The following is a 14,742-nucleotide window of genomic DNA, read 5'->3' as shown; positions in this document are numbered from 1 at the left end:
ACACGCAAATTATTAACTATCACGGATGTTTATGGTCTTCAACAACTCATAACAGAACCAACAAGAATAACCGAAACTTCTGCAACATTGATTGATTTAATTTTTACTAACTGTCCTGACAAGGTGTTATGCTCAGGTGTGCGTCATATTGGCATTAGCGATCACAGCATGGTCTATGTCTATCGAAAATTAGCCATTAATGGACAGAGTAAGGGTCACACTAATATAACCTATAGGAATTTTCGAAGTTTTGACCGTGATAAATTTCGTAGCGATGTTGCATCTCAAGATTGGGATCACATAAACAATTCTTCCAATCCAAATGATATGTGGAATGAATGGAAGGAATCCTTTTTGGCTATTGTTAACAAGCACGCTCCATTGAGAACCACTCGTGTTCGCGCGCGGGGTTCCCCATGGATTACTTCTGAGCTTAAAAAACAGATGCACGATCGAGATATTTTGAAACTCAGAGCAATTAGATCAAAAAATGCTAATGATTGGGTTCACTTTAAAAGACAGCGGAACAAAGTCAATAGTGCGACTAGGCTAGCGAAGCAAGTTTATTATCAAAATATGCTAAACGAGCACAAGGGTGATTCCCGCAAAACCTGGCAGATCATCAATGAGCTGTCTTCCCGAAATTTCGTGGAAACGTCTGTGCAACAACTGAATGTAAATGAGAAATCAGTAACAGCTCCAGCAGAAATAGCGCACGAATTTAATCGTTATTTTGCTACCATTGGCCCGAAACTTGCTAGTGATATTCCTTCTTCAGATGGCAACAGCTATCTGAATTATCTCACTAGCACGGATAAGGAGTTTCAGTTCCGCCCAACCTCCACAAATGAAGTATTTTCACTGCTGAATAAACTGAAAAAATCAAAGGCAGTCGGCCTTGACAAAATTTCTTCTCGACTTATTCGTGAATGTGCGGATCTTATTTGCAAACCGCTGTGCTATATTTTCAATCAGTCATTAAATGTAGGTGTGTTCCCAGACGACTGGAAGTGTGCACGGGTCACTCCACTATTCAAACAAGGGGAACGTGATGACCTAAACAATTACCGCCCAATTTCCGTTATCCCGGTTATAGCCAAAGTGTTCGAAAGAATAGTTTATAACCAATTATATGCGTACCTAACAAAGCATAACGTAATATGTAAATGCCAATCTGGTTTTCGCTCTATTCATTCCACCGTTACGGCTTTACTTGGGGCTACGGATACTTGGGCTTACAACATTGACCGAGGAAAAATAAACGCTGTTGTTTTCCTAGACCTAAAAAAAGCTTTTGATACGGTTAATCACGAGATCCTTTTATCTAAATTAAATAATTACGGCATACATGGCATTTCTTACAACTGGTTTAAGTCCTATTTGGACAACCGCACTCAAAAGTGTTCCATTAATGGATCACTTTCTAAAACTTGCTCACTAAGTTGCGGCGTCCCTCAAGGGACTATTTTGGGTCCATTGTTGTTTTTGCTATATATCAATGATCTGCCAAATTGTCTAACGAATTGTATGCCATGGATGTACGCAGATGACACCCACCTAACATATGCGGGTGACAATACAGGCGACATAGAATCAAGACTTAACCATGATCTAGAAAATGTTAAAAAGTGGTTGATAGCAAACAAACTTACCCTGAACATGACAAAAACCGAATTTATGCTGATTGGATCAAGGCAGAGGTTGTATGCTCTCACAAATCCTCCAATTCCCGAGATTAATGGTGCTCCTATCACTCAAGTTTCTGTTGCTAAATCCCTGGGTGTGCTTATTGATAATAATCTTAACTGGAGTAGCCATGTCGATAAACTGACAAAGAAAGTAGCTTCTGGAATTGGAGCCCTCAAACGTATAAGGCATCTCGTTCCTCAGACGACATTGCGCTCTATTTCTCACGCTTTACTTCAACCGCACTTTGACTACTGCAATGTCGTCTGGGGAAACTGTGGTATCACGTTACATGACAAATTACAAAAACTGCAAAATAGAGCAGCCAGAGTTTTGACCTTCTCTAATTTTGATGCAAATGCTAGCGAGCTATTCAAAATTTTAGGCTGGAAAAATCTAGTTAGCCAGCAACAAATTGCGCTGGCCACAATGGTCTATAAGTGTCTTCAGGGGCTAGCACCGGAATATCTATGTTCTAAATTTACAAACCGCGAATCTGTTTATAGTTTAAGAGACTCTGAAAGAAAGCTTAATGTTCCGTTTCCGCGGACAAATTATTATAGAAACAGCTTCAGCTATAGAGGTGCTACTGTCTGGAATAGCTTACCCCTCAAAGCGAGACAAGCAGAGTCTCTTGGGCTTTTCAAAAATCTGATTAAAGACATATTTTAGTATAAAGCACGGCATTCATGGAAAGCAGCTTTAGAATTAATATAGTATTATAGTAATTGTATTTTATTGTAATCATTTTAAAATTTTACCTTTTGTAATTTAGATTTTAGCATTGTTTGTAATCTTAGCTGATGATTTTACCGTGCATAAATAATAAAATATCATATCATATCATATCACAATGAATTTGCCTGAACTAATTGCACTGCATCCCCTGGTTCATTTGTGTCGTGGGATAGTAAAATTCTTCTTGAAGACCTGGCTGAAACATCTCATAACGACCGTGCTGTGTGGACTCGCACATATCATTCGGCCAACACATTGATTATTATTTCTGCTCCCAAGCATTACTGTTTCGACTTGTTCTTCCTGTTCAGCATAAAGAAATGACTGAATGCTTTTGATGGAACGGGCTGGCGAAATTGTCCTCGGTCACCCCTTCCTGTTTCATTAATTAGACGAAATAACAAAATCTGACACTTTCAATGAATTTTATTTTCTTTAAAACAGGAACTACAATGCTTGATACCATTCTCACTAAGCCATTCTGATGCATTTCGTGTGAGCTGTTGTAAGTCGGGCCCCGGTTGTTCAAAAGGTGTATAGCGTTATCTAACGGATAAATCACTATCCATTGGATAGCGCACTACTGGTTTCGCTATGACTTATCCACTGGATAGTGATTTAGTCGCGGATAGCTTCGTTTGAACAACTGGGGCCAGGGGCCCGTTTCTCGAATGTCCCGAAACTTTACGGGCTGTTTTCGGGCCCCTGGGGCCGTTTCTTACAAGTCCCGAAAACTTTTCGGGCCCGAAAAGCCATTTGTGAAACTGTCAACCGCTTGTTCTGGAAAGACGATCTCTTAACATATTTTCAAGGTGGCAAAAAGAAAAATAACTGTTACATTTGACGACTTAAATCCTCTCAGTTCTTGAGATACAAACGGAATTGTGACATCCAAAAATGGCCCGTAAAGTTTCGGGACTTTCGAGAAACGGGCCCCTGGCCCCAGTTGTTCAAACGAAGGATAGCGCTATCCGCGAGATAAATCACCATCCAGTGGATAAGTCATAGCGAAACCAGTAGTGCGCTATCCAATGGATAGTGATTTATCCGTTGGATAACGCTATACACCTTTTGAACAACCGGGGCCCGACTTACAACAGCTCACACGAAATGCATCAGAATGGCTTAGTGAGAATGGCATCAAGCATTGTAGTTCCTGTTTTCAAGAAAATAAAATTGATTGAAAGTGTCAGATTTTGTTATTTCGTCTAATTAATGAAACAGGAAGGGGTGACCGAGGACAATTTCGCCAGCCCGTTCCATCAAAAGCATTCAGTCATTTCTTTATGCTGAACAGGAAGAACAAGTCGAAACAGTAATGCTTGGGAGCAGAAATAATAATCAATGTGTTGGCCGAATGATATGTGCGAGTCCACACAGCACGGTCGTTATGAGCTGTTTCGGCCAGGTCTTCAAGAAGAATTTTACTATCCCACGACACAAATGAACCAGGGGATGCAGTGCAATTAGTTCAGGCAAATTCATTGTAAGGCACAAACTGCGAAGTAAACACTTGCCTCCAACAATATTTTGGTCTAATTTTAATACAGCAAGGCTCCTGTGAAATCAGGCCAAAAGACGCAAACAAAAAATGCACGAACAATAATGTGGAAGGTTGTGCAGAAACGTCGCTGCAGTTTTCCACCTACATTTTCTCCACGCTATGCATGCATCGTCGACCGTCTTGCCGCCATCTTGGTTTTTCCACTTCCGGTATTGCCGTCCCCTCCCCTCACACATATTTCGTCCCGTTTTTCAATTTTTGATTTTCGTTTTTGCGGAAATCAAAAATTGAGTTTCAGTTTTGGAACTGGTTTTTGCATGTTCGTTTCTTTAAGACATTTTAGCAAATCTTGTCCGGTATTTCTATTTTCATTAAATCTGAAGCAAAGGAAATCTATACTAAGATAGAGCTTTGTCGCTTAATCATGTTAATGTGAAAGGCCAAAACAAAGGAGAATTAAGAATTCACCCATGATTTCTGTTTTTCTGAATATCAAAAATTGAAAATCGAAATTTGTCATTCCTAATTTTCAATTTTCTATTTTGATGAAAATTAAATGGACGGAAGGTACACGGACCAACATACCTCTTAGTAGTTGCATCGTCATTCGTTTGAGGTGAATCTAAATTTCTCAGTTTTTTATTCTGCATATCATAATCGCCATCATCAGTAAGTTTAAAACCAACACCAGGCAATCCTTTTACTATTTCGACAACTTTTTCATGCGAAAATGTGTCTTCAGGTAATTTACCATTTGAGTAACTCATATACAATTGATTTATATTGTTTCATCAAAATTCTTCTTTACTTGTTTCTCAGGTTTGTCAATATATATGAAACTGAAAGGGTCTCTAGTTGCTTCCTCGTATAATTGTTTTGAGACATTGTTTTCACGACATATGAGACTTTTTTCATTAGTACTCGGAAAATCATAAATGGCAAAATGTGAGCAGTTTAATCTAATATCTTTTGGTGTCTTATAGTAGCTTTGACTCAAATATATGGCGCAGCAGTTTTTATGTCTCCCCTGTATAAAATAGTCAACTAATGGTTTTTGGTTTTTATCACATACAAAATCGTCGAATATCACAATTTTTTGATTGTCACCATTGAGATTTTTTACAGGAATTATTTTATCATTGCTTGCTTCAATGATGTCATAACCAGCTTCATCACTAATTGGTTCGAACTCTTTCATGAGATTCCGATACTTTGACTGCTCTAAGTTTTTTGCATAAAGGTATATTTTATCAAAATACAACAGATTGTGAATCATATGCATCAGTGTGTTTGTTTTTCCCGAACCAGAAGGTCCACAAATGAGCATGCGGAAGCATCGATCGATCAGGCATAAAATCATGTAGTTGTGTGAAGTTTGTGACAACATCGTCACCAGTATCATAATTAGGTATCTTCATTTATATTAAATCGTTACATTGTTTCGATAAAATGATGTAGTTAAACATGGTGTTCAACATGGTGTTCAACACAGTGTAAAACGTTATTTTTTATATATGAATTTCCATTTTTATGTAAAGTAATAATATAACAAAAATGAGTTTACTTAAGTGGAAAGAACTCGCAAAGAGTAAATCTGAATTAGGGGATAAGATCAATTATGTCCATAATGCAATTACAAAGCATGATATTGATCAGAAGACCAGTCAACAGGGATTTTCAAAAGTATTCCAACCAATTACAAGTAAATTAGATGATGTTATTGATAGTAATCAGGCTTTAAGGTTGCCAAGGAAAAAACGACCACTGAAGAAAGGAGAAGTTCCTGATTACGGTATTGATATAGCGGATGAAGTTCCAGATATGAATCTTGGTGATCTATTTGAACAACCTGTTTGCCACAGCAAGAAAAACAACTGGTGCCAAAACCACCAACATATGAAGAATCTTTACAAGATCTTCTGGAAGGAAAAAAAGAGATGTATGTTGATCCTAAGTACTTTCCTGAAGAACCAGAATTACCACCAGAGTATGATGACGACGATGAGATAGATTATGGAATGGATGAAGAAGATATGGAAAATGAGATATTAGGTGATCTTGGTATACCAAATTATGATTCTGTTGAAAAGGTAATAAATCAACAAGAAATGACTGAACGAAAAAACAAAAAATATCTCAATAAGATCGTCAATGCGGCTAAATTTAAAAGAAATCAATTGAAAGCCTACAAAGGAAACGTTACAAAGCAATACAAAAGTGGGAATATAACGGAAGCTGATAGGCAAGAGGAAAACAAAAGAGTGGATCGCGCTATGAAAACTCTAAATGAATACATAAAACATTATCAAAATAAAATGCAAACAATGCAAGGTTCTGGTAGAAAAAAACAAAAAGGTGGTAATGTGATATTTTTCAACAAACCGAAAGAACTCATAAAAAAATTGGATTTAATCATTGGTGAGATATTGGCTGGTAATACAAGCATTGACATGCGAAATATGGGTGTTTCTATATTGGACACATTATTGAAAATGACAACAATTAACAAATCACAATATGGTAAATTATACAAACAATATTTCCAAATTTAATGTAACTTCATTATATAATGGAACGAGAGATAGTTTTATCATCTTACAGTGTGAAAAATAAAGGGGATAATAAACCAGAAGATTTTACAACAAATTTCACCAGACCTGTAACTCTAGACAATAATAAGCAATACGTTATCGGTCTTAACAGAGTCATTAACATGTCATTCACTTGGTTCAATGTCAATGCTGGGTACAAAAATCAATTAATCAAATACAGCTCCGATAATGGTTCAACTTTTAAGGACATTACCTTTCCAGCTGGGGTATGGAATTATACGGACTTTGACAGACATATTAAAAATGTGACGAAAACTGGTGATACGTATCCGATGACTCTTGAATTCAACGAAACAACATTCAGAGTCACGGTTACATTAGCTGCAAAATACCAACTTGATTTAAGAGCAAGTAATTTTAATGACCTGATCGGTTTTGATAAAAAGATATTAGCAAGTGGAACGCATATTGGACCAAGAGTGCCGAATCTCAGTCAAGACACAGACGTACTCAATATTCATTGCGATTTGGTCAACGAAAGTTTAGTTGACGGCGAAGAAACAGACATCATTTATTCATTCTCAACTAGTGTACTAAAACCAAGTTACTCCTTCACCCTCGAACCACAAAGAGTTACATTTAATCCTGTGAACAAAACTACAATTTCATCAATCAGAATCATGATAACAGATGGAAAAAGAAGATTAGTGGATCTAAATGGAGCAGATACGTCTTTTTCACTAATTCTAAAAAGTATCTAATGTAAAAGTATAATGAAACCGTATGAATTTAAGAGGTTTTACCATCCAAAACTTGGTAAATTTGTATTTCAACACAAAGGGTCGGGGCTTATTATCGACAACATTTTCAAACCATTAAAGAGTGTGGCATCATCTGTTTTCAAGAAAATTGCCAAGCCAATGGCGAAGAAGGCATTAGAATCAGGGGTTTCCCATGCAGGTGATAAAATTGGTAAGACGGTGGCAGAAAAGTCAGGAGACCTAATAATGAAAAAATTAGCAAATTTGAGAAAAGGAGCTACAACACAAAGTGCAATTGTTCCATCCTCTCCCATTAAACAGCAAGAAGAAAGCGCTGACATGATACTAAATAGATTGATATCAGGATCTGGAAGAAGGCGTAGATTTTTCAAATAAATAACATGACAGCAAAATTATATAATACAATAGTATAAATGGCTTTTAGAACAAGTGAATTATTGCAAAGAAATGAGTTAGTGCGATTTCAACTTGATGATGTAATCCGAGCCCCAGGTAACGGTCAACATCAAGAAAAGAACGGTTATAGATTCACCATCAACGACCGGAGTTCTTTCTATGATTGGTACAATGCTTATTTCGAGGTTCAATTCCAGTTACAAAAAATAGCAGATGGAGCTGGTTATGCAGCAGCCGATAGAATAACGGTGATAAACGGATCTCATTCATTGATTGCACATATGATGATTAAAAGTGCTGGGAAAATTGTTTATGATACTGACAATCTACATAAGGTCACTTTTGTGAAGAATCTGTTGGAATATTCTGATGATTACTCAAGAAGCGTAGCTAAAAACAGTTTTTGGTATTTAGACACAGATGGTACGACAGCCAATACTAATTCAGGATATGAATCTAGAAAAGTGCTTACACAAGCTACCAACAATGATGGAACGGGAGGAGCAAAAAATGTGAATTTGATCATACCTCTCAATCGTTACAGTTTTTTTGAAGAGTTGCAGGATAAAATGTTGGTTCCTATGCAGTTACAATTCAATTTGAATCTCCAGAACGACAATGAACTCATCAATATGGCAGCAGGAACAGATGCCGGCAGAGTAGTTTTGAACAGATTTCTACTATGGGTTCCAAAATTAACACCAAAAGACAGTATGTACGACAAATTTGTAAGCTCTTTCATGAAAGAACACAAATGGACATATCAGCGTGAACTATATGCAGTGTCAGCACCTGCTAGAGTCAGTGGTTTTTTTCAGATTTCTTCCAGTATTGACAATGTCAAAGCAATTTTTGTTTATCTACAACGGGCTAAAACCAGAGTTGCAACTCAAAATCCATATATACTTGATACCTTCAAACTAAATGCAGCAAACGCAAACAGTTATTTAACAACATGCAGACTCGAATATGGCAATGGTGTTTTCTACCCAGAAACGGAATATGACAGTGAAAGCAAAGTGAGAATTTTCAATGATCTGATGTCTTATGCAATGCGAAAAAATGATTACAACACCGGAACCCAGTTGAATCTTGCCAATTATAACAGCCTGTATCCACTAATCTATTTCGATCTGTCATATCAGGCAGAGAAAGTAACAAGAGACCCTAAACAGTTGATTTTCAGGTACAAACTCAATGCTAATAGTGCAGCAGATTTCAATGTCCATGCAGTTGTATTGTACGAAGAGTCGGTTGTTATTGACAAGGTGGGTAATGAATTGGTGATAGTTTAAGCCCACAACTGAAATAGTAATATGAAATCAAGTAAATGACACATATTTATTTGCAACTGGAATTATATAACATATATTATATGACTGAACTTTATGAAATCAACGTAAGACTTTCAGATAATCAAAAAAAGAATCTGAGTAATGCTTACCATAAAAGGGAAACAATTGTTCTAAGACTGACAAATGATTCTCTTAATGGAAACGACACTCTTTATGTTCCAGCAATGGTGAAAAAACGATTGCAAAAAAATCGACAATTGAACAAAGGAATGGACATTAAGCTTGCTAAGACCAATATCAGAAAACAAGTAGGCGGAAGTCTTTTGAGCACCGTATTGTCACTTGGTATGAGAGCTCTTCCAGCTATTGGTAAAACCCTTGGGTTGAGTGCTCTTGGTGGTTTAGCAGAAGCTGGAGCCAAAAAATTGTTAGGATCGGGTCAAAAAGGCGGTGCTTTACCATTACCCATGATGATACCTTTCAATGCAATCAATCAACTGATGCCATATCTGAATATGTTTACAACCAAACAGCAAAGAGACATAATGAATGCGGCTCAAACAGGATCTGGCGTTAAAATAACACCGACTAAAACACAATCAGGTGGATTTCTAGGAACTCTGTTGGCTAGCATTGGAATACCTTTGGCTTTGAATCTTGTCAAAAACCTAACGGGAAGAGGAGCACCGAGGGTAGGTAGACCACCTTCGTCGAAAAAAGATGGTACAGGAGCACCTAGAATTGGAATGCCCCCTCCATTTTATAGTTATCCGCCATATGTGACTGGTAATGGTAGAAAAAAAAAAAACATCCTCAACCAAAAAAGGAAAAGGGTTACTATTGGGAAAAAACAGTCCATTCAATGGCATACCCATTTTGGGGGCAATATTGTGAAACCAAAATTTCACAAAAAAATACCTATGTCCAACCACGATCTAATGAAATGGTGTAAATATTTGAATATACCGATCAATGATGTGCTGTCAAGAGACGAAAATGTTCCACATAACCATAAACAGGCGTTATTCATATACAATCTTGAACCAGCTTATATGAGCGGAAGTCATTGGGTTGCAACATATGTCAAAGACAATGTGATAAATTATTTCGATAGTTTTGGTATGCCCCCATTTCAAGAGATCGTAAATCATGCTAAAAAGAAAAATCTCACTTTGCTACATCAAAACAATCAGATACAAAACATACAAACAACAACTTGTGGGTATTTCTGTTTATACTTTCTGAATGAAATGAATAAGGGTAATTCGTATTATGATTTATTACAAGTATTCGACATAAATGATACAATGAAAAATGAGAGATTTATCGAATATTATTTCAGAAATATCTAACTTATATGTATTATGAAATCATATTGTGTTAAACAAAAGAAAGTGACTGAATGTGTTGAACCTTCAGGTTACAAAACAGCTAAAAATGGTAGACTAATGTTCTTTTGCACTTGTGCTGAATGTGGTATTACAAAGACCAAATTTGTTAAAAAACAGGGAAACTAAACAGCCCGTTGGGAGCGGGCTTACTCAGTGATATTGCTAATACTGGAACAGAATTATTTTTAACTAAAGGAGTACCTTATCTTGGCAAAAAAGCCGTGGAAATGGGTAGATATTATGGTTCCGAATTAATGAGAGATCCAAAATTGCAGAAAAAAGCAATCGATTATGGTTTGAGAAAAATGAATCCTCTACTTCACAAAGTGGGATCAGAAGCTCTCAATCAATTGTCAACAAAAATAAGACCCAAAAAGAAATACACAACCAATAGGAAAGATCTTGATGGCGGTGCTGTTGACATTCACAAAGCTATTGGTAAATTACCGAAACCAAAAGGCGGATGGACATTACCTGGGCATCATTACACCGGACCTTATAATGATTTAGAAAATCAACTGAAGTATGACCCAAAAACTGGTCAAATATTGGAAATATATGATATGCCCACTGGAAAAACTGATGCAATAGCAATGCAACACGATGTTGATTATTCCGTCTGCAAGGATGATAGGAAATGTAAAAACAAAGCAGATAGGAAAATGGTTCAAGCTTTAGACAACGTACCGTATAATGAAAGACAATGGGGGCATTGGTTGGCAAGAAATGTTATCAATACAAAGCAGAAACTAGGTCTTGGAGTTTCAAAAAACGGAAAAAGCCGTCGGGTAACTGGCAAGAAAAATTAGCTGATGAATTACATGCATCCATAAGACGCAACTTTACTCGGCGGCGTGTAATCGTAAATCATATTGACGAAATATGGGCAAGTGATCTAGTTGAAATGCAACAGTTTAGCAAATGGAATAAAGGTTATCGGTATCTTCTTATGGTTATTGATGTTTTCAGCAAATACGGTTGGATTGTCCCATTGAAGGATAAGAAAGGTGAATCTGTCACTGAAGCATTTAAAACAATATTCAAGGAAGGTAGAAGACCACAATATTTATGGGTTGATAAGGGAAAGGAGTTCTATAACAAACACTTGAAGGACTTGTTGGAGAAAAATAAGATACATATGTACTCCACTGAAAATGAAGAGAAATCCTCAGTGGTCGAAAGATGGAATAGAACAATCAAGTCCAAAATGTGGAAGCAGTTCACAGTTCAAGGTAATACAATGTATCTCGATATGCTACCCAAACTAGTAAAACAGTACAACAACACAAAACATTCAAGCACAAAGATGACGCCCGTTGAAGCATCTAACAAGAGGAATGAAGGAACCGTTTACTTCAATCTATATGGTGATACAGAAACATTGAAACAAAAACCTAAATTCAAAACAGGTGACGAGGTTCGAATATCCAAGTATAAACGGAATGTGTTCGATAAAGGATATACTCCAAACTGGACCGAAGAAGTGTTTACAGTTGATAAGATCCAATACACTAATCCAATAACATACAAACTAAAAGATCTCAGAGGTGAAGAGATACAAGGCAGTTTTTATGAACCTGAATTATTAAAAGCAAAGCAGGACATTTTCCGTATTGACAAAGTGATCAGAAGAGACTATAAAAAGAAACAAGCTTTGGTAAAATGGAAGGGATACAGTGATGAATTCAACAGTTGGATACCATTGAAAGACATTGAAAACATATGAATCGTGGTGAAACGCGCATAAATACTTATAAAAAAATAAAAATATATACTTATATTATATGGACAAGTTTGAAAATGAAGAAAAAGTTGGTTTCTATTATGAGAGCGATCAGGATTCCCATCTGTCGGATTCTGACTGGGTACCATCCTCACCGGAAAGTTTTTCATCACAAGAAAGCGAATCGGATTTTAGTTGCCCAAGTTCGCCAGCATCTTTTGCGTCACAAGACAGTGATGAATCTGTGTAAAAGATAATCGAAACATATAGTATATGTTCAGAGGAAGCCAAATAATTGAAACCATGGCTGTAAGAAAAGTGATCACAGAAATGATTTGTGAAATAGTGGTCAGGAACGCAGGTTATATGCATTATGTTCATTCAGAAGCAGTACCATTGTTGATCAAAGCATTGAAAACAGGAGGACCAAAGAAAGAAATCGGGAAAATGTTTCACATCATAGACGTCAAAATGGATTTTTTATTCAGAGAATTTCAAAGATACCGTAAATTTTTGGCACCATTGAAATTGTTGCAAGGATGAAGTGAAAAACTAATATAATCCTATTGTATATGAACCCAAAATCATTATTCAATGCTTTAATGTCCCATGTAATTCGTGAGCCTTCGTTGAAAGTCTTTTTGGAAGATTTGATTTATTCCGATGTGTTGTCTGTCATTCATCCACCCGTTAAATTGAAATTGGTGCATTTCAATAAAAAATTAATGGTCATGGTAACAGATGGAAAAAAATCTTTGTAATGGATCCCGATGACATAAACGACGACATGTTGCAACAGATAAAACAAGCTTTCAGCAAATACAAACCAAATGAATCTGAAGATGAATCTGAAGATGATTCTGAAGATGATTCTGATTAAAACCATATAAAAGAATAATGTCTCTGTATATAATATGGAAACTTCAAAACGAGGTCCAAAGAAACAATTCACTGACAAAGAGATTCAAGAGAAAAAAAACAAATATGGTCGTGAGACAGAATGGTATTGTGTGATATGCAACAATGGAAAGAATTATGCCATGAGAGGAAAACATCAGCATCTCAAAAGTGAGAAACACAAACTGCATATGAAAATTCATGAATTGGAAAATATATAGTTTGTCAAATTTTTACAGTTAAAATCAATCGTACCAGATTGGTTTCAACTAAAAATCCATAAAGTATTTAAAAGAATGTCGATTGTTATATAAGATAGAGAATGAAAAATAATATCTCAAGTAATATTATGAATCATACCAGTTTAGAAAATCTAAGCAAAAAAGACCTGATAAATCTTATCAAAAATTAATCACCAAAGACGATACAAAAGTTGGTCCCCGACGGCCAATACCGACACCTCGTAAGAGTGTGCGGCAAATGGTGCGAAATTATGAAGAAAACATAATTCTTCCACCACCAGAGTTCCGAGATGGATATAGACCGGTGCCTGCGCCAAGGACGAAGCGTTTTGCTCCAGTGGCAGCTCCAAGAACCAAAAAACAACCCGTTCCATCACCAAGGACCATAATACAAGAAACGAACAAAGCTTTAAAAGGGTTCACCAAGTCTTATGAAATCAACATAAAAAACAGCAAAGACCCACTTATGCAACTGCAAAATACAAGAAAGGCTGTTGCCATCCATATCGAAAAAATATTAAAATCAATGAAAGGTCTAAAGTTTGTTGAAACACTTAGAGTAACATTTGAAAAGCAAACAGGGCGAGAAGAAAAAATCATCAAAACGGCTTATTTCAACAGTCAACCACAAACAATAACAAATGACACACAAATTGAACTAGCTTTATCTTTGTCAAAACAAGTCATACTAAACAAGATTGCAGTTTGGATTTCAGAGGGATCTGGTTGGACTATTCAATCTGTTGAAAATCATTATATCAATGTGGTAAAATACGAGCCAATGAAAGGATCTTCTTACATCAAATTACCAAATGAACTCAAACACAGTGCAAAAGGATTGATCAACATGAAAAATGAGGATAATGAATGCTTCAGGTGGTGCCACATAAGACATCTTAATCCTCAAGACAAATACCCACAGAGAATCAAAAAATCAGACAAAGCATTCATTGAAAATTTGAATTATTCAGGAATTGAATTTCCAGTGACTACCAAACAGTACAACAAAATAGAAAAGCAAAATGAAATTAACATCAATGTATTTGGTTATGAAAACAAACAAAAATATCCCATTTATGTGTCAAAAGAAAAGTATGAAGATTGTATGAATCTGCTTCTTATAACAGAAAATGAAAACAAGCATTATGTGTTGATCAAAGATTTCAACAAATTCATGTACAATCAAACAAAACACAAGGAAAGGAAGCACTTCTGTATGCATTGCTTACAATGTTTCAGTTCTGAAAGAGTATTAACTGATCATAAAGAAAACTGCATACAAGTAAATGGCACACAAGCTATCAAAATGCCAACAAAAGATGATAACATACTAAAATTCAATAATTTCCATAAACAACTACCAGTACCATTCGTCATTTATGCAGATTTTGAAGCTATAACAGAAAAGATATCCGGTTGCCAACCTAATGATGATAAATCGTACACAGAGGCTTATCAGAGACACACAGACTGTGGTTATGGATATAAGGTTGTGTGTTGTTATGATGATAAATACACAAAACCAGTACAAATTTA

The 14,742-nt window shown here is 36.1% G+C and overlaps 2 protein-coding genes across 2 annotated transcripts in view; both read left to right on the top strand.

The window, feature by feature from the left end:
* The first annotated feature begins 7,675 nt into the window (after positions 1-7,675).
* On the top strand, positions 7,676-8,953 carry LOC138040296 (uncharacterized). The gene has a single exon (XM_068886045.1). It carries the CDS (start codon positions 7,676-7,678, stop codon positions 8,951-8,953), a length of 1,278 nt encoding a protein of 425 aa, XP_068742146.1.
* Positions 8,954-14,512: 5,559 nt separating this feature from the next.
* The window catches only part of LOC138040295 (uncharacterized), a 2,553-nt gene continuing 2,323 nt past the window's right edge, over positions 14,513-14,742 (top strand). The window contains exon 1 of the mRNA XM_068886044.1: positions 14,513-14,742. This exon is cut by the window's right edge and continues 437 nt beyond it. Coding sequence (XP_068742145.1) covers positions 14,513-14,742 — 230 coding nt within the window.

The sequence above is a fragment of the Montipora capricornis genome, chromosome 3 (assembly GCF_036669925.1).
Source record: "Montipora capricornis isolate CH-2021 chromosome 3, ASM3666992v2, whole genome shotgun sequence".
Classification (NCBI taxonomy): domain Eukaryota; kingdom Metazoa; phylum Cnidaria; class Anthozoa; order Scleractinia; family Acroporidae; genus Montipora; species Montipora capricornis.
The sequence above is the reverse complement of the archived record's forward strand: the minus strand, read 5'-3'. Positions and strand labels throughout refer to the sequence as shown.

Bases quoted from the DNA above. Each gene is read 5' to 3' on its own strand.
- LOC138040296 (XM_068886045.1), top strand. From the start codon at position 7,676: ATGGCTTTTAGAACAAGTGAATTATTGCAAAGAAATGAGTTAGTGCGA.